This window comes from Mytilus edulis, chromosome 1 (genome assembly GCF_963676685.1).
Source record: "Mytilus edulis chromosome 1, xbMytEdul2.2, whole genome shotgun sequence".
NCBI lineage: Eukaryota > Metazoa > Mollusca > Bivalvia > Mytilida > Mytilidae > Mytilus > Mytilus edulis.
The window spans coordinates 99,879,753-99,899,859 of NC_092344.1; the positions used below are offsets into that span (position 1 = coordinate 99,879,753).

The 20,107-nt window shown below is 30.3% G+C and overlaps 1 protein-coding gene across 2 annotated transcripts in view; it reads left to right on the top strand.

Moving 5' to 3' along the window:
• Positions 1–16,022, top strand: part of LOC139498041 (protein DD3-3-like) — a 20,132-nt gene extending 4,110 nt beyond the window's left edge. The window contains exons 2-14 of one of the 2 annotated variants that reach the window (XM_071286350.1): positions 2,647–2,700; positions 3,170–3,256; positions 4,651–4,746; positions 5,804–5,942; positions 7,510–7,632; positions 7,995–8,150; positions 9,874–10,079; positions 11,197–11,424; positions 12,113–12,283; positions 12,718–12,953; positions 13,451–13,667; positions 14,319–14,436; positions 15,451–16,022. In XM_071286350.1, coding sequence (XP_071142451.1) covers positions 2,647–2,700; positions 3,170–3,256; positions 4,651–4,746; positions 5,804–5,942; positions 7,510–7,632; positions 7,995–8,150; positions 9,874–10,079; positions 11,197–11,424; positions 12,113–12,283; positions 12,718–12,953; positions 13,451–13,667; positions 14,319–14,436; positions 15,451–15,843 — 2,224 coding nt within the window. In that variant the 3' untranslated portion in view covers positions 15,844–16,022. Of the gene's footprint in view, positions 1–2,646; positions 2,720–3,136; positions 3,257–4,650; positions 4,747–5,803; positions 5,943–7,509; positions 7,633–7,994; positions 8,151–9,873; positions 10,080–11,196; positions 11,425–12,112; positions 12,284–12,717; positions 12,954–13,450; positions 13,668–14,318; positions 14,437–15,450 lie in introns of both variants that reach the window. The other variant, XM_071286354.1, reaches the window with a different exon arrangement.
• The last annotated feature ends 4,085 nt before the right edge of the window (positions 16,023–20,107 follow it).

The window sequence follows — 20,107 nt, forward strand, 5'->3', positions numbered from 1 at the left end:
GATTCTCAATTTTTGGTCCAGTTTTCAAATTGGTCTACATTAAGGTCCAAAGGGTCCAAAATTAAACTAAGTTTGATTTTAACAAAAATTAAATTCTTGGGCTTATTTGATATGCTTTATCTAAATATGTACATTGATTTTTGATTATGGGCCCAGTTTTCAAGTTGGTCCAAATCAGGATTCCATATCAAGTATTGTGCAATAGCAAGAAATTTTCAATTGCACAGTATTGTACAATAGCAAGAAATATCTAATTGCACAATATTGTGCAATAGCAATTAATTTTCAATTGGAGTTATCTTTCTTTGTATAGAATAGTAGTTGATAATATATGTTGGAAATTTGCCAGACATGACTATGATGTCATTTTCTATTTTTATTTGCCAATAACTTTATGTAAATAACTTCATTGGAAATTTGCCAATATAAAATGTTGCTGATGAAGCTTTTTTTCCTTATCTTATCTAAAATGTTTTTAGATAATGTATGTTGGACATTTGCCAGACATGACTATGATGTCATTTTCTATTTTTATTTGCCAATAACTTTATGTAAATAACTTCATTGGAAATTTGCCAATATTAAATGTTGCTGATGAAGTTTTTTTTATTGTTTTATACAATAAACAATGTATATTCACTTTTACTACCAACCAATCTTTACCATTCAGTGATAACAAGCACTTTATTTTACATTTTAATATTTTATGATGTATTTAAAAGAGTAGTTATTGTTGCAAACTCCATTAGAAATTTGAATTGATATCAGTTTTGGAAAAAGGGAAACGGGGATGTGAAAAAAAAATGGGGGGGGGGGTTAAATTTTTCTCATTTCAGATTTCATAAATAAAAAGAAAATTTCTTCAAACATTTTTTTGAGAGGATTAATATTCAACAGCATAGTGAACTGCTCAAAGGCAAAAAAATTTTTTTTAAGTTCATTAGACCACATTCATTCTGTGTCAGAAACCTATGCTGTGTCAACTATTTAATTTTAGATTTAAATAAGTTTGAAGAAGAAATCTTTAATTGATTTGTAAAATCTTGACATTTGTTTTGTGTAAAAAAAACCATGTAATGTCAAAAATTTGATCACAATCCAAATTCAGAGCTGTATCACGCTTGAATGTTTTGTCCATACTTGCCCCAACTGTTCAGGGTTCGACCTCTGCGGTCGTATAAAGCTGCGCCCTGCGGAGCACCTGGTTCTTGTTTGTTCCCTTTTTGGGTGTTTTGTTAGAGATTTTTAAATAAGAGAATCATGAGAACTAAAGAAAAATATAATAAGTTAAGGATGTACTTAGGTGAGGTTTGGGAATTTGTGTTAAATGTTCGGACTCCTTTGTGTTTTTCCATACAATACAATGTAAAATATTTTGCCCCATAACACCCCTTTATATTTTGATATAAGACTTAATAGCTCATGAAAGGTCATTTACCAAAATTTTAGAAGATTCTTAATTTTCTTTCTGTTGTTTTGAGACCCAAATAGTACCAATGCATATATAAGGTAAAAGTCTGAGTCAGCCTTTTACCGCCATATTTTAAATCTCAAATATCTCGAAAAGGAAGTCAATGACCTATCAATATTTTTAGCTTATCTTTATTCTTAATAGATGCTCTACCAGCTTATAGTATCAATTTTAATTTCTTAATTTCTTAATTTTTTCCTAACATCACCTAAGTACATCTTTAAACCCTGTCACATATCCTTGTGCCTCACAAGTTAGGAACTTCCTTACATGTAGTTGTTGTCTTGTGTCATTTGTTATTTTTTGTTATTTTGAATTGTTGGTATACATGTAACTTGACAATTTACTTATGATCAATATTAACTTTACCTTTACAAATGTATATGATGAATTGCTTATAGTAAGATATTACAAATGTACATGAAAACCACAATTATTATGATTATAAACATTTTAAGTGTGACATCTATAAAACACAATTACTGCATATTAAATTAGTAGTGCATTATTGATATGACTAACCAGGATATGAAAATTTAGGCCAAGTTAAAAGAAATTCTAATAGAAAAAAGAATAAAGTCAAGTGCCCAAAAATAAACATTTGATTTTCTTCTTTTTCATACATGTACATTGTATCAATAAATATTTTGACAAGTCTTAACTTAGTGTGCAGGGAAATCAATGTTTTATAAATTATTTTGGTTGATGTCTCAAAGACTGGTAGGAAAAATTCAGAGTAAGAAATTAATACACAACAAGAATGTGTCCAAAGTACATGGATGCCCCACTCGCACTATCATTTTCTATGTTCAATGGACCGTGAAATTGGTTAAAAAAGCTAATTTGGGATTAGAATTAGAAAGATCATACCATAGGGAACATGTGTACTAAGTTTCAAGTTGATTGGACTTCAGCTTCATCAAAAACTACTTTGACCAAAAACTTAACCTGAATCGGGACAGACAGATGCATGGACGAACAGATGGACGCACAGACCAGAAAACATAATGCCCCTCTACTATCGTACATGTAGGTGGGGCATAAAAAATACATACATGAAGAATCAGACAGTTTTATTGACCTTATATTTCACATACAAGTACTGTTTGGGTTTATACAGGGGTATGAAAATTGTTAAAAGAACTTATGAAAAAAATGTTACTTTTATATTTCAGGGGAAGTAACAACAGATTAGATGAGGAGGCCAGAGAAGTTCAAAATCCAAACAGGTAAATTATGTCAGATATGGTGACTTCTGTCTCACACTCATAGCAAGGAGGGTTCGAGAAACAAACAATTAAGCACTGTTAAAGTCAATGTTTTGTTTGAGTTATATATGAGGAAAATTAATGATTTCTCAAATTTTGTTAATTATATCAGATTTTGAGTTAAGCAAAAAAAGATATGTATTCAAATTATATCTGAATCTGTAAAAAAATGAAACTTTGTGTGTACACTTAATGATAGATTTTGTTTGATTAGCTTATCTTTTGTTTTCAAATAAAACAAACAATCTTTATCCATCTGATTCGTCTTATTGCTCTAACAAGTACTCATGAACTTGCAATTATTTAAAAGTTATTCAAATATTTGAAATAAGACAAGATATAATATACATGTACAATGTATATTAGGCTTCTGTATATTCATATGGCTAATTAAAAGCGAACAACAATGCTAGATTATTTTATTTTACAGAATGTTTGATTCACAAAACAATAACAGAGGTGGATATAATGTAGGAGGACTACTTTATTATGCTGGATCTACATTACCAATAGAATGGTTAGATTTATATTATTTCCCACAGAAAGTAACCAAAAGTTAGCGTGCAATAAATTCTAATATTACACTAGTGCAATAAATCTTTAAAATTCATGACGTCATCAACGACAAAATCTTAGTTCAAACAATTTTTTACTTTCAAATATTATATTGCTATACAATAAAAGGGTTATTGCATGAATATTGGGGAATATTGATGCAATAACCCTATATTATTTTTTATTATAGCTAATTATTATTCATATTTGAGAAATGATTGATGCAGCTATACTTTATTGTAGTTTTAACCTGGGTAGGCATTCTTTCGTGATTATTTTTGCCCGAGTCATAGTGAGTGCTAAAATAACACGAATATAATGCCTACCCATGTTAAAACTACAATAAAGTATAGCTTGCATCAATTATTTTGATTCTGATTAGGACAATTAAGGTAATTTCTACATGTATGTCCGATGTGTATAAGGGTAAAGTAATTGTGTAGGCTCTTCCATGAACCTCCCTTTTTTGTTTGTAAAGAAGCAAAGAGCTGGCACTGTGATTTTCAGAGGGAGGAGTTTTTGAACAGCTAGCATGAATGGTTGTCATATCTGGGTAAACTATGTCAATTCGGGAATGCAACACATTTCAGTCATCATAAATGAATTAGTAACAACATGTGCATCATGTGCATCATCATCGTTGTCAGTTTGTTTTAGATTTATGAGTTTGACTGTCCCTTTGGTATCTTTCGTCCCTCTTTTTTAAGAGTTCTGAGGTGTTTTAAGTTAATGAAATATATTAAATGCATGCCAATTTGATAAAATTCAGTATTCTGCAGTAGTCAATATACGCATGTGCAAAAAAATAATTATTGGATTTAGAGCATGGGTTTATACATAAAGCGAAAGAAGCACATCATATTAGAATTTGAACTAGAATATCACTCAATCTGCTGTCTATTAAATCATACTGGTTCATATGTAGAACAAGTGACATTATCAATGCTATAATAGTAATAATTCATTGCATTATTTCTTTTTTTATGCTCCGGCCGTAGGGAAGAAGGCATTAAGTTTTAATCTTGTCTGTCTGTACATCCATATGTCCTAAAGTTGGTTTCCGTTCTCTAACTTTAGTTTTCTTAAACCAAATGTTATGAATTGTATTCAGAAGACTTATATGATAAATATAACATCAACACCATTTTCTTCCTAATTTCTGCAATTGTCATATTAAAAAAAATAATATTAATCCTGTTTAAAAGTCTTCAGAAGCCTTACTTCTATTAAATTATATATTTAAAATTTGCCTTAGATTTTTGGAAAATCTATAATCCAAACACAAGTACATATGTAAGTTGTAACTGTCATTATTTGTAAGTGATTAGCAATGATTGAAGGTAAATTCTATTACAGGACAAATCAGCATTCCTGTATGAACCCTAATGCCCATTGTGAATTAGTAATACAGTATATGTGTGGTGACTTAGTGAGAGATGGAGCATCCAGAGGGTTAGTTGTATTTATGGCATTATACATGATGAACAGAAATTTCTGTCTGGGCACCATATTTGGTCATTTATTTGTTAAATGTGCTTGCAAGACAGGTACAATATTTTACATATAGAAGGATATAAGAAGGATATTGTATTTTAAGTAAAGTTGAAGATTAAGATAAGCAGCATAATCCATAGCTGTTACTTTGATTTATATTTTTGCCTGAATTGCATCAACCATATGTCCTTGCTTATCCAGTTTTTTCAGATGAGTTATGCATGGCACCTCAGACACAATATTTTTCAACTATTAGAGAAAAGAATTTGTTCCAAATATATTTTAATGTAACAGTGGATGTCTTTCCTTTTACATTTTAAATTTTATTCAGGTACACTAAATGAATGTTTTCTTATGCAGGGATCAACAAATACTGTAATAATTGTTTCAGATTTTTCATAAAATAAAGTCAAATTTAAAATTTTAAAGCTTTAAATGTCATCTGTCTTTAGAGGTAACTACATGTAAGGGACATTAAAAGAAATTGGAGAGACTTCTTTTTTAATAGACAGGAGTTTTTTTTTGTATACTGTTACCTGTTGTCCACTCTTTGTACAAAACTAGAGAATGTTTTATTCAGATAGCAAGAAATTGTATGGAATATCTTTGATTCAATGGACAAAAACGCCCATTTGTTGTAAAGATTTTCAGTAAAATTAATGGTAAATATACCTAGTGAAAGACTTTTTTATGACCCTTTACATTTATGACATTTATGACGAAGGCATATAGATAAACCCTTGTCCGTGCTTCTTGATACATGTATAGGCTATTTGATATAGGCCTTTGAGGAAAAAATAATGTATAGTCAGTTAGAGACTTTTTTCCTTATAGAAGTAAAAAAATCTGAATGTTAAAGGGAGATAACTCTGCCTCGAAAATGATTTACCTGTACCATTAGATAAAAACAACACTTGTATCATAGTTATATAAGTAAGTACCCCTGTCTGAAATGTTCATTTTTTTATTTGTTCCAACAATATATACAGATTTAAAGTTCAATTTTATTTTTCAGTACAATACGAACAGAAAATAATCAATGTAGAAACAATGATTGCAACACAGATTTTGAATATGGAATGAATGAAAACTTTGAGTATTACCAGAACTGTAGATACAGGTTGAGAAATAAAGGTCTTTTTATTGCTGACCAGGTAAGACAGTCAAGTATTACTCTCAAGAAGTGTGAAGAGAGTTGTAGAAGATATGCATAAAGAACAAAATTAGTGTCCATCTCTGCATCAATTGTGATATGATTTTCTTTTAATTTTCAAAATTTAAATGCCAGTCTTGCTTATTTTTAATATTTAAGATTAATCTGCTGAAAGAAAAGAATTTGGTATTGCAGTGGATAAGATGGTTGAATCTGTTTCTCTAATGATTTTTAGTCAACATTTAGGCAATAAAAACTGATTTTCTATTTGATGTCATTTGGCATAGTCACCTTTTTTCATGGCAACATAGTACATAATGTAATTGGCAAAATGATGATTTTAGTCGCTGAAAAATGTGAAAATCTCAGAAGAGGACTAACTTCGTAGCAAAGTCAAGTCACCATCAAAATTATTTCAATGGAGACATGTTGTGATTAAGAAAAAACAACCAAATCAGCTCTAATGAAAGATTGATAAGTTATAAAATCAACACAAATGTCATACACCCATACAGATCTTTGTCATATAAAAGCACAGCAGGTATATTTTTATTGCATATATAAAATAATTTCCTTAATTTCATAGATAACCTAGAAAAATTATAAAACAGTAACATTTTTTATAAAACAATTTTTTGCATCGTATAATGGTATTATGTTGTCGTCGTCCGAAGAAGCATTTAGTTTCGGGACAATAATTTTAGATTTGGTTAATGGATCTCTATAAATTTTTACCAGACTTCTGAGAAGGTTTAATACCACTAAAGGAAGGTTGGGATTGACTTTGGGGGGTTATGGTCCTAATACTTTAGGAATAAGGGGCCAAAAAGGGGGCCCAAAATAAGCATTTTTGTACTTTTCAAACAATACCTTGTGTTTAAGTGTATGAATCCCTCTGAAACTATACCACAAGTTTCCATACCATGAAGGGATGGTTAGTAATGACTTTGGGGGTTATGGCTCAAATTGTTTTGGAATTAGGGGCTAATAAAGGCGAAATGAGGGGCAAAAATGGGAGAAAACTAAGTTTCCAGTCAATAACTTTAGATTTAGTGAATGGATCTCTATAAATTTTTACCAGAAGGTTCAATACCACTAAAAGAAGGTTGGGATTGATTTTGGGGGTTATGGTCCCAATAGTTTAGGAATTAGGGGCCAAAAAGAGGGCCAAAATTAAGCATTTTTGTAGTTTTCAAACATTCACTTGTATTTAAAATCTGTTCAGGGTTTGACTTCTGCGGTCATATAAAGCTTCGCCCCGAGGAGCACCTGGTTATCATATATGAAGCAGTTACCAATAGAGCACTTTATTTTAAAAGTTTCTCTCATCCAGTTAATATAATGACTGTATCAAGATTTTCCCTTCTGTTGTTAGGATATCTTTGATAGCCATGCATTTATTTTAAGTGGTAGTTTTGTGGCATATAAATTGTGCATTTTACCTATGTTAATTATTTGGAATATTTCAGTACACCAGTCAGCCTATCAAAGGGTAAATGAGTCTTCAGTCTAAAAGACAATATGTTAAAATGACAGCATGTTAACCAAATTGTGTTCTACCTTTTCAGAATTTAGCAGGAAATCGTAAAAATGCTAGAAATACAAGACAGAACCCTACTGGTAAACGTTATGGGTATGAGTGTCCCGAGGAAAGAGACTATTATCCTTACTGGGAGCCATCCCCATGGAAGGTTAGTTTTGTTTTATTATAGAATTATTAAACACATATATAATTAAGCTTGATTATAAAAGGTTACTTATTTCTCTTCAAATTTTTTGCTCACCTTTCCCCTTTGTTGAATTTGTACATAAACCAAGGTAAGCAACACAGGTTTTTAGCAAAAAATCATTTAATCTAGAAGACATACAATTCTTTCTTGGTTTTAAAGGTTTTTTTTAATTTTGAAAGCAGTTCAGAGCATATGTTAGTAGTTGTGTTGTACATACTTTTGATAAACACAATAGTCATCATTTTTAAAGTAATTATTGACTATTTCTTGCTTTTACAATTAAGTTTTCTAAACAATGATAAACTTGTAGCTCTTATTTTTAGGATATTGTTGTGATGACAAATGATGCTTCAAGATGCCCATTCTATCAAGAAGAAAGTCAGAATGTAAAATCACGCTGGACGTGTGTTGTGCCAAAAAATGTAACAGAAAAGTACACAGGAAAATTTGACATTCCAAACAATGAAGCAGATTGTAAGGTTAGTTGGGTGTATACTTTTTGTACAAAATTCAATGTTTAAGATGAATAGAGTAGGGCAATAAACTTGTTATAGTGTACATTTGTAGTGAACTTTGGTAGGGCTGTTATTAGATAATGTATAGTTGTAGACAGTAGATGATTTGACTGCATTCTGAGTAAAGTTAGTGTGTAATTGTGGATGAAATAAAATTGAGAATGGAAATGGGGAATGTGTCAAAGAGACAACAACCCGACCAAATAAAAAACAACAGCAGAGGGTCACCAACAGGTCTTCAATGTAGTGAGAAATTCCCGCACCCGGAGGCGTCCTTCAGCTGGCCCCTAAACAAATATATACTAGTCCAGTGATAATGAACGCCATACTAATTTCCAAATTGTACACAAGAAACTAAAATTAAAATAATACAAGACTAACAAAGGCCAGAGGCTCCTGACTTGGGACAGGCGCAAAAAATGCGGCGGGGTTAAACATGTTTGTGAGATCTCAACCCTCCCCCTATACCTCTAACCAATGTAGAAAAGTAAACGCATAACAATACGCACATTAAAATTCAGTTCAAGAGAAGTCCGAGTCTGATGTCAGAAGATGTAACCAAAGAAAATAAACAAAATGACAATAATACATAAATAACAACAGACTACTAGCAGTTAACTGACATGCCAGCTCCAGACTTCAATTAAACTGACTGAAAGATTATGATTTCATCATATGAACATCAGGCACAATCCTTCCCGTTAGGGGTTTAGTATCATACCATCATAACATATATGAGAAGAACATAACCCGTGTCATGCCAACAACTGTTTTTAGAATAAATGTGTTTAGTTCCGATGCAAAGACCTTATCAGTGACTCAATATTAACGCCAAAATATGCAATCTTTAATGACTTGACAACAGTATCGTAATTATATCCCTTCTTAATAAGTCTATTCAAAGGTTTTGTAAGTTTCTGAGGTGAATACTGACACCTTTGTGCTTTATAAAGAATATTTCCATAAAAAATTGGATGTGAAATACCTGAACGTATTAGAAGTCTGCATGTTAAGCTATATTTACGAATGATGTCTTTATACCGATGATAAAATTTAGTAAATGTTTTGACTAGTTTGTGATATCGAAAACCCTGGTGTAATAATTTTTCAGTAATACATAAATTTCTCTCGTTAAAATCTAAAACATTGTTACATACACGAGCGAATCGTACAAGTTGAGATATATAATCACCGTAAGATGGTGACAAGGGAACGTCACCATCTAAAAACGGATAATTAACAATAGGAAATGAAAAATCATCCCTTTTATCATAAATTTTAGTATTCAGCTTTCCATTAGTGATATAGATATCAGAAATGTAGGTTTATAGCCTTACCTTTTGAAATGTGTGTGAATTTGTATAGGTATACTAACATTTTCATTTTAAATTAGTGAACATTAATACTTGTATTGCCTAATAAATTAATATAGAGTTTAGATGAATTGGATATGACACTATACTTATAAGTATAATATGTGTACAGTTAAAAGGGATTGAAGTGGTTAGGTAGATTAATCATAGAAATTAGTTCAGCATTTATGAAATGGTTTATGTCAAATTAAAAAAAAAATCAAAGCTTAAGAATGATTCATTTTAAAACCTAGATTAAACACTATGTGGAAATTTATGGTTTACTTACATATATAATTTTCGAAATATTACATGAGTCCTACATTTTTTGTCAGGCCTTTCGTTATCCTAAGAATGATCCAAATGGTGCAAAAGCTTTATGGACAGAAATTGCATCTCACGGTATACCAGCCCCTGATTGCAGAGAATCACAATTTTCAAGAGATAATCACCTTGGTAATGGTATAGGTGGACAACCATTAGTTTACAACTGGACCATACCAAACACTCTCAACCATGAACAATGTGTTATGAGAATGAGGTGGGTATAAAGAGAGATGAATGTTCAAATTTCAATCTCAGATGATGATATGTATACACATTGTGTCAAGTGGCTTGTAAAATAGAAGTGGGGGATATCAAAGGGATATTCAAACTCATATGATGACAAACATCAACACATGGCAATAAACAACTAAAAATCAAACCACAGTATTTAAATCACAACAGAGAAAACTAAAGTCTGAGCTCCAAAATCTATTTAACTATTTATTTGATTAAACCTAATAATCTGTGAATTGCACTATTTTTTTTATCTCTCCCCATAGATGGTTTTTGCTAGGTTGCTCTTACTAAAGTAAACTGGAAAAGTTCTGAGTTACTGATAACTTTCCCCCAAACATAGTGATTTTTTTTTTCTTGCTAAGAAGTTGCTGCTATCTTCTCAAAGTTATGATACAAGAATAATAAAGGGACTGAGTAGGGTGATATAGACATAAGGTACAATAAAGATTTCTAATATGACTTGCGGATTTTGCTTTACAAACAACAGCATCATAAAATTCTTGTGTTTCTATATTTAGCATATATTTATTTATGTCATTTCCTGTTTATGCTTACCAAACCATAGTACTGTGGATTCATTTATTTTCCTGGGTACCAATTTTTCGTGGTTTGAGGAAAATTCACATATTCGTGGATATTTAATTTCGTGATTTTGGCAAAGTCTACACTCAATCCTTTAGAAAATTTGTTATTCGTTGAACATTTGAATTCGTGGTTCTCCTGTACCCACGAAATCCACAAAAATTGGTATCTAAGTAATATAAATGAATCCACAGTATATGAAAAAAAGATTAGCATAAACCAACAGTCTCGCAGGTTTATTTGTAATTCATGTTCAATCTATAAATTATTTATTACATAGACCCATCTTCATGGTTTTATGATTCTGTGGAAAATTGTTTTCTCTTCTTCCTGCCAAAAATGTTAACGAAAGTTTTTTTTATAATAACTTCTGTGCTAGTGACTTCCCCTTGTTATGACATCATTTTTGATAAGCGAAATTGTCTAACTGTCATGCAGTCCCTTATTTTACTGTCTATCCTAAAACCACATGTTGTTTTAAGAAATATAACTTTTTAATTAATATACACTAGGTATAATATATCCACTGGTGATTACGATGGTTGGAATACTTCATCAGCAAATCTCGCCTCAGCCAATGAAATATTTTATAAAAACCTTGGATTTAGTGAAGCAGATGCTGCATCAGACAGAGGCTTTGTATTTGAAGACAACCCTGAAGTAAAACTTTTCAATGATCTAGGATTTGAATTGGAATTAGCTGTTAATACTGCACAATATGGAAGGACATTTCAAGATAGGTAATACTAAAATCTGTTGACACTTTAAAAATTAAGTGCCAGTCTGCCTAAGAATCAGGCAGTGGTGAAAACATGGCCAAAAATACCCACCCTATTTGATATTAATTTCAGTTCATAATATGTAGTTATGCACAAAAATAATATTCATTTCCATTTTCTGTTCTGGTAATAGAAGATACAATTTGGTTGAAATGCACTAGAAATTAATAAATAAGGGGAGATAACTCTGTAATTTGCTATCATTCTAACCAATTTTCTAACCAAGTTATTTGATATTATCAGACAAACACAAACGAAAGACTAATACTTTTTAACTCAGGATGATGGTTAGTATTAAATAGCATGATTAGCTCGGTGGGTTTTTTCTAATCATGTTTTAATTTTTACCTAAATTGCCTGTTTCTTAATTGTGAAACTGATCTATCTATAGATTAACAGTATTGTTTGGAATTCACAACTATAGCTGAAAACTGATTTAATTATCATTATACATGTATTTAGAAATAAAGAAAAAAAAATGTTTGAAACTGAGCTAATGACATCATTTGTATTATAGAAAGTAGAATTTGATGTTGACAAATTAGTAGCTTTCATTTTGAACATATTGTTTTCACTTTAAAAACCCGAGATTTTTCAAATAATTAGCTCACAGTATACATAATTTATGTGTATAAAATAATATTTTCAGATCTTTCATTTTTGCTGTGCGTCCACAGCCTAGTGAGACCAGTGGAAAAGCCATACATAATCTAAATGTTAGAGGAAAGAGAGGAAACATTGTAGAAGTGTTCCCATCAGTAGAGTATGATTTTGTCCCCAATAATTTAGAAGCTGCAAATGGTGACTACATCCACATTCAGTAAGTATTATAATGAAGTTGTCCACTGGATATTTTTAAATACTTGAAAATTTTATGAGAAATCATGATTCTCTTCAGATTTATATATCTCCATTGAATAGATCATAAGATTTCAATCATTTTGATTGGAAGACAGCAATCAAGTGGTGTTCACAAGTCATGTTTTAGAACCTAGTGAAATGCAACATTCATGGCTTGCTCTCTATGATAACATTATAACGAGTAGAAATATAGAAATGAAAATGAAATTTCATAGTTTGTTGATTTTTTACATCCAATTTTTTATCACAGAAAATTCATTTATCGTCATGAATTCACAACAATAGGAAACAGTTTTTGTTATGCCTAAGATTTGTAGCAGAAATTTTGTACACAACCTAAAAAAAAGTATGAATTTATAGTACATTTGTAGTAATGTTTTTGTTATGTTACAGATGGACAGGGTCCAATACAAACAATGCAGGAAATGATGGAAATGGTCAGCAAAGGTCAGATAGAAACAACATTGTCTTGCTGAACTCTCAAGTCTACCCTGAAGGCAATGGTGTTCAGTTTGGTCCTGGTGCAAAATATGGACATTACGGAACTAACTATCCCATGCACCTTGATAATTCTACATTCTTAGGACTATCTAGAGAAGATAGAGAAAGTCTGGCCTTTAATGTTCCAGGTATTGTACAATTTATAGGTAGTAGTAATCAAATCTTAGAAATAAACGATGCAAATCCAATAATAACAGGTAAAAAAAAGTATAGAATGGTACAACCTCAACATGTCCATAAGAAATCATGCTTGGAAATATGGTCTAACTTTAGTACATCTTTTAAATATATTAATCTAGTTTATATTCCAATAAACCATGACAAGTAAAAGATATACTGATATTTGATCTATATTTAAGTATTCAAGTTTAAATAGTTAAATATATACTGATATAATGTATTACTGACAACTTTCTGTTAATTCAGAATTTTTTTGCGTGATTTACCTATGTTATTTTGATTTTTTAACTATGGTAAAAAATGCAAGATTATTAATTGCAATTTCAGAAACACAGAATAGAATAACACTATCAAAATGTAAAATGCAGGATTTTATTTTAGCAAAACTATTCTGTCACAACATAATAACTAAAACAGTACTTATTTTGATGCTTTCTTTTGTTAGGTGCCTTTGGAGGAGAACTATCACAGTTAGATGATTCTAGTCCTTACTTTAATCTTGGAATTAGACAAATCAGTCAGCTGGGGACATTTCATTACATGTGTACTAGAAACAATGACTTCTCCAATCGTGACCAGAAGGGACGTATAATGGTATCCAGTAGTCCAACTGTATATGAGTCGATTGGATGGATGGGAGGACAGCTAAAAATAGCAGATAGGTACTTAATTATTAGATACCCCCTAGTTTAACCATTGTTATATAAACATACTCCTTAACTAAAATAACTTTGATTTGATATAATTTTGATACATGTTAATTGGAGGTTTATTTATAAAGATTCTGCACTTATATTGAATAGATGCAGATATCTGAAACCTCAATTTGGTGTTTTTTTCTGTGAGACAAGATGCATAATTCCTTAGGGTTTCATAGCATTACAGAACAACGTTATCTTTAACATTTTGACACTGGATGATGAAACTTTGATTTTAGGTAAATTGTGGTTTTCGGTATAAATTAAGTAAATCATATTCTACAAAAACCGAAAGACTTACTGTAAATTGAGAAATTATTGGGATGTTTTTATTATTGCAAAAAAATGTGACAGGATCATAATTTAAATGATTTAAACTCCCATTTAAAAAAAATTTATATGAATTAAACAGGATTTTTCTCAATATTGCAAAAATTAAAATCTCATTTTAGTCAAAAATGACAAATTGCAATAATAAATGCATGCAATGATTTCTGAATTTACAGTATTTTGGTTATTCCTTGCTAAGGTAGCAGATCCGCTTTTGCTAAATATAACTGTTTGTTAGACACAGTGTCCATAAAACATTTTACATACATCTGTTCTATTTTTTAGTAAAGCATGGGTAAGAGTTGAAAGAGGAACATTCAGTAAGCTGAATACACTGAAACTAAATGAATGGAATTCAAAGGATGGAGAGAATCTTATGAAGTCTAAAGGAGGAGCTATTACTGTGAGTATTATTGTTGGATATCATTCAAATTTAAGATAAGCTGATTCAGTTCCAGCTATTTTATTAATTCGTTAGTTTAAACAAAAAATTACAGATTACCTTTTCTAGTCTTGTGTTTTTTTTTTAATGAATTCTTTATTACGTGTATCACTGATAAGATTTATAAAGATAATAAAAGGTGTGAGCTAAACATCAGACAGCAACTTTACAATAAAATACAACCAGAAATTTGTGTACATAGTTTTGCCTTCTCAGATTAAAGGAAATGCAGTCATATTTCTCTGCTTCTGGATTTTTGTATCATTGTGATGACTTAGTAGAAAAATTACCATGCATAGCGATTATTATGAGAAATAAAATCTTATAAGGATCAAACCAAGTATATGCTGCTATTCAACCTTGTCATCTAAAAAACTTGTACATACTTACTCATTCTGCTTTATGTTAGGTAAGATATTGTTTTGACTTGAACTTCAATAATACTTCAAACATCTTACATTTGAGAAATTTTTAAAAAATATCTACGGTAGCGTATGTGGTTTATTTATTCCCTGTCATTCATCGATTGAAATTCATTCATGAATTTATTTTATTTTTTAATTCTCTTATTATGGTCATATTGTTTTAGATTATTTGAAGCGTAAGAAAACTAGCTCATCATATGTAAATATTCATATTTTTAATGTTTTTTTAAACAAAAAAGTGATCTACTTTTTAATTTCAGTTTTACTCATAAGAAAAGATCAGCTTTACTTTCCAGGATCTGGCCCAGAATTGCAAATTTTTTTAAATGTAGAAATATTACAGCTGTCAACAAAAATGAAAAAAAAATTCTTCTTAAAAAAAGTGTAACAATCAATGTTTTACTTTTTACAAAGATCAATTTAAAAAAACCAAAGATAGTGGGTTTTTTTTGTTTTGCACACGGTCTTATCTACTTATTCCACACATTGCCTTATATATTATATATCATATTCTTTTTATTTACAAACATTTTATGAATATTTTTATTAGGTTGGTGATGATTTTGCAAGTGATTTTATTGTTTTGGCTCCAGAAACTAAACTAACAGATAATGGAAAAAAAGTTACTGTTGGGATAACCATTAATGAGGACGCTAGTGATATTGGTATTTATAGATCAAATACAGAAAATTTTGCTGGATGGACCAAGGTTGATGCAACCATCAACGGTGGAATGGCGGAATTCCAAACGGATCAGGGTGGAGTGTTTGTTGCCAGGTCCCATACTAACATTGGACCAATTATTGGGGTAGTAGTAGGATTATTAGTTGTAGCGTTAATTGTCATAGCAGCAGTGGTTTATTTTAAGAAAAATCCAACAAAATGGATGGCTATGAAAGGAAATGCTAAATATGTTGAAAAATCTCTCTCAAACAAAGTATGAAAATAAGGGGCTTCTGTATTAATTAATAAATTATATTAAATTGTAGAAACGGGGTAAGATGTTTTTGTATTTTTAATTATCTTATAACAATAAGAGTAAAGTTAGTTATATTATCTCAAATGGAGAATAGACATTTGCTTTCTGATTTTCCATTTAACCCAAAAGAAAATGAAATAAAAGATGTAACACAAAATTAAGGAAAGGACCACTCTTTGATTCATCAGTTAGAATGAATTTAATAGGGTTCTCAAAAGTAACCTGTAAAAGATTTCATTGAATTATTTTTTTTAGAAAGGATTGATTTCTTTTCAGTATTTCAAGAATTGGCATAATTATTTTAAATATCAAATACTCAGCATTAAGATAAAATATGATTGTTTTATATGAATTAACTGATGTTTTGTAAATGATTTTGAGCATATCATGTAATTGTTGACATGTCTCCTATCAGATTTGATTTTTTTTCTGTTTTTATGGTGAACATGCTATATTGTGATTTCTACACAGGTTTTTGTGTATTTTTCTGTTTAAACAGAAAACAGACCAGCATTAAGTACATGAAATTTTAAAGAAAATACTTGTCATCAATGATCATTTTGAGATTTTTTTCTATGATGTGGTTTTCATTGAGGTTTAAGCCTGACGTGGGATTTGCTGATTTTTTTAAGCATGACACGTGAAAGTCGAATAATTGAGCTTAAAAACGTGAAACGAAGTTAGGCAGGACACAGGAAATTACATTATTATGGCAACAAGAAGCAGGATACGTGATTCTCACTTAACAATAGGCGGGATCTGGGATCAGACCCCCTCCCCCTCTCCCCAATGAGACCCCCTATTAAGGTACCAAACACTAAGTGCAATAATATTAAAATGGGAACCAAGAACTACTGTGGATTCATTTATTTTCGTGGGTACCAATTTTCGTGGATTAGGGAAAACTTGCATGTTCATGGATATTTAATTTCGTGGTTTCGATGCAGTCTACATACAAGCCTATAGCAAATTTGTCATTCGTGGAACATTTAATTTCGTGGTTCACCTGTAACCACCAAATCCACGAAAATTGGTATCCAACAAAATTTAATGAATTCACAGTATATAAAATATTGGACAGTAGAACAGTCATTACCAAAACAAGACTCTCTGCATTCCTTTATAAACTTGTGTTTATAAACTTTATCATATCAAAAGCTTTAAATATCTAAAGCTTTTATGTTAATTTACACATATATTTATTGTGAAAATGGGCAATTAATGTTTTGAATTGGCATGTAACCATCTTGATTTAAAATTCAACCATGACTGTTATAACTACACTGTTTTTCTATAATATTTTTTTTATATGTCTGCACAGGTATTTATTGCTTGTTGTCTTGGATTTACCAAATGAGATTATTTAATGAAAACAAATCTATGTATTATGTTATTTAATGTATAAATCTGTTGTAAAAAAATAAACACATATCTATGCAAAACTTGGAACAAACTAAATGTTAGTAAACTTAATAAGTTTAACATTTTTTGAATGAGTTATCTTTCTAAAATTATTGTTATTTTAAATCATGTTTATTATCTCATGAACATACATTTCAGATAGAACAGAATTGGATTAGTAATAAGCATGTTTGTTTTTTAAGTCCCTTTACTTTAAAAAAATATATAAATTAGTCATGTTTCTTAATTTTGTTCATTTACTAAGTCGGTGCATTTCTTTTGTTTCTCATTTTAAAAATGCAAAAATTGAATGTACCTTCCATCAGCATCTTAATTTATATAATATGAAATTAATTTTTAGCTTTATATTTTTTTAAATGTTAATTCTATTTTAGTAATGTAACTATTTCCTCACAGAAACTAAATTATAAGTATTTTATAATGTCAAGTAATCTCAGGGATTCTTAGAAATCATGCATTGACAAAGTATTATACAAACAATGATTATCAAGTTTATTAAAAATGTATAAAATTTTCCAGTGCTGTTATTATGAATGATCATCAATGTATGTGTGAAGGTGTAACACCACTAATTCGGGCACGGCTAGAAAGTAGTACATATTTAACACAAAATAGTTCCTACGCATGAGTGTAACTTTCAAAATATGAAAGCTGAAGGACTGGTGATCATTGTTGAACACTTTTGGACTTTTAATTTTGAATATTAAAAAAAACTGCATCAAATTTTAAAAAGAGGGTACATTTTGTCTGTTTGTCAGATCTGAAGTACCTGTTTGGGTACATCCGAAGTTCTGGGAACCAGTTCTTTCTTATATGCAATTAAAGGTATGTTGATTTTTTCAGTACAAGACACCATAAAGTGTTGCTTTGCAATGCAATGATTGCCACTTTATTTGAACTTAAAACAAAAGAGGTGTGCCTGCTTGAAACGGAGGAATTTAACATAGAAAGCAATGGGACCATGAATTAGTGGTGTACTTCCTAAAGGCCTGTAGACTATATATCTGATATTGGTACATACACGTGAAATTTTATATTATTATCATTGAATAGTTTTCTTGAATTCAAAAGCTTAAAAATAAACTAGATTGAAATTGATGTAGAACTACACAAGTTTATTTTTAAGTACATCTTTGTGTGTTATTTTATCTGACTGAGAAGAATAATTCATAGAATCAAGGAGTTGTATAATATATAAATTATATAGTATACCAATCCTTGATAGAATGATCTCTCATTATATTCAATGTTACAAATTGCTTCCAAGGCTTAAAATGTCATTATGCAATATAGAAAAAAAAATTTGTTTAACAATAAATGATAAACATTATCGAACATTTTTGGGAATGTTTTTGTTAATTTTGTATCAGCAATGTTACATGAAGGGATATTTGTTAATTTTGTATCTGTAATGTTGCATAAAGGGATATTTGTCACAGTCATATCATTTAACAATTTGTCAGATTTTGTAATGATATGTTTATATATTAATGTTTTATATATGAAAAGCTGCTGGTCAGCAATAAAATATTTTTACTTAATCATTGTTTATTATTCTGAAATATTAGTATATATTAATATTAGTAGAAAATAGCAGATGCACTCAACATTTACAAAGTACATTCTAGAAAAATATGTCCTTTCACATGGCTAGTTTTGGAAAAATTTCTTTGAACAATCCCTATGCCAACAATTGGCATGGTAATGGACTATTATAGTTAACATACACTATAACAATATATCATTTTACCAGACCACGGTTTGCGGAAGTAGTCAAGAAGACAATATTATGTTTTTCAGGGGTTGACAGGATACACGTGATCGTTGTTAGTTTCAACTTCAATATTATTATACAAGCAGATGTAATAAACAACGATTTCATACATTATTTTTTTTTGGTTTACACTTCATATAGGGCTTTATATATGATCTTATTCCAGAGTGCACAATTCTTATTCTACATATTTCACCTTTATCAAAATTAGGAAATCTGTTTGGTCGTCCCATTTTGTTGTAGGGATGTTTAGATTAAGTGTCGAGTTAATATGTATATTATTTTGTGTTGTCTGCGAGAAACAAATCTATTTCTGATCTAGTAACTGAATTCAAAACCAATATAGATAATGTTAACATATATATTTTATTGAACTGTGTAAATTAATCGGAATGCGAATGACAAAATGCACCTACAATTCTTTTGGTGTGTTTCCCGTTTCGGTAACACATCACATTTGCGCGGGAACTTCTTACATAAACATCGTTTTTGGATTATTGAAACATGTGAAATGTACTGTAACAGTTATTGATTTTTGGAGGTAATGTGATATTATTTATTATTCGATAGTACATAATTTTACGTCAGGTTTGTACACATTAAGTCTCTGGTCAGTGAGCTTTATTAATTAAATACAGCCTACCATCAATTTTTAACATTTTAGATGAACCACCCTCAAAATTAAAATGGAAAAACCTTATCAGGAAAGCGATTGACACCTACTGGGTTGATCATGTGGTGACCATGTCTGTCTATTACAAGAGTATTTCATATATTTCTACAGCTTATTATAATACTGGTCATCTTCACAATGCTCTGGCAAGTATCCAGACTTCTGCAAAAGACATCCAACGTCTCCCCATCAAACTACGACTCCTTACAGGAACATATATTCTCCAAAGTAACAGGGCAGCTTTTAACCAGATTGACATCAACCCAACATGTCTCTTGTGTGAGGAGGACTCTGAAACATTATTTCATTTTATTCATTCATGTCCTGCTTTAGCTTCTGCTAGAAATCATCACATGCTT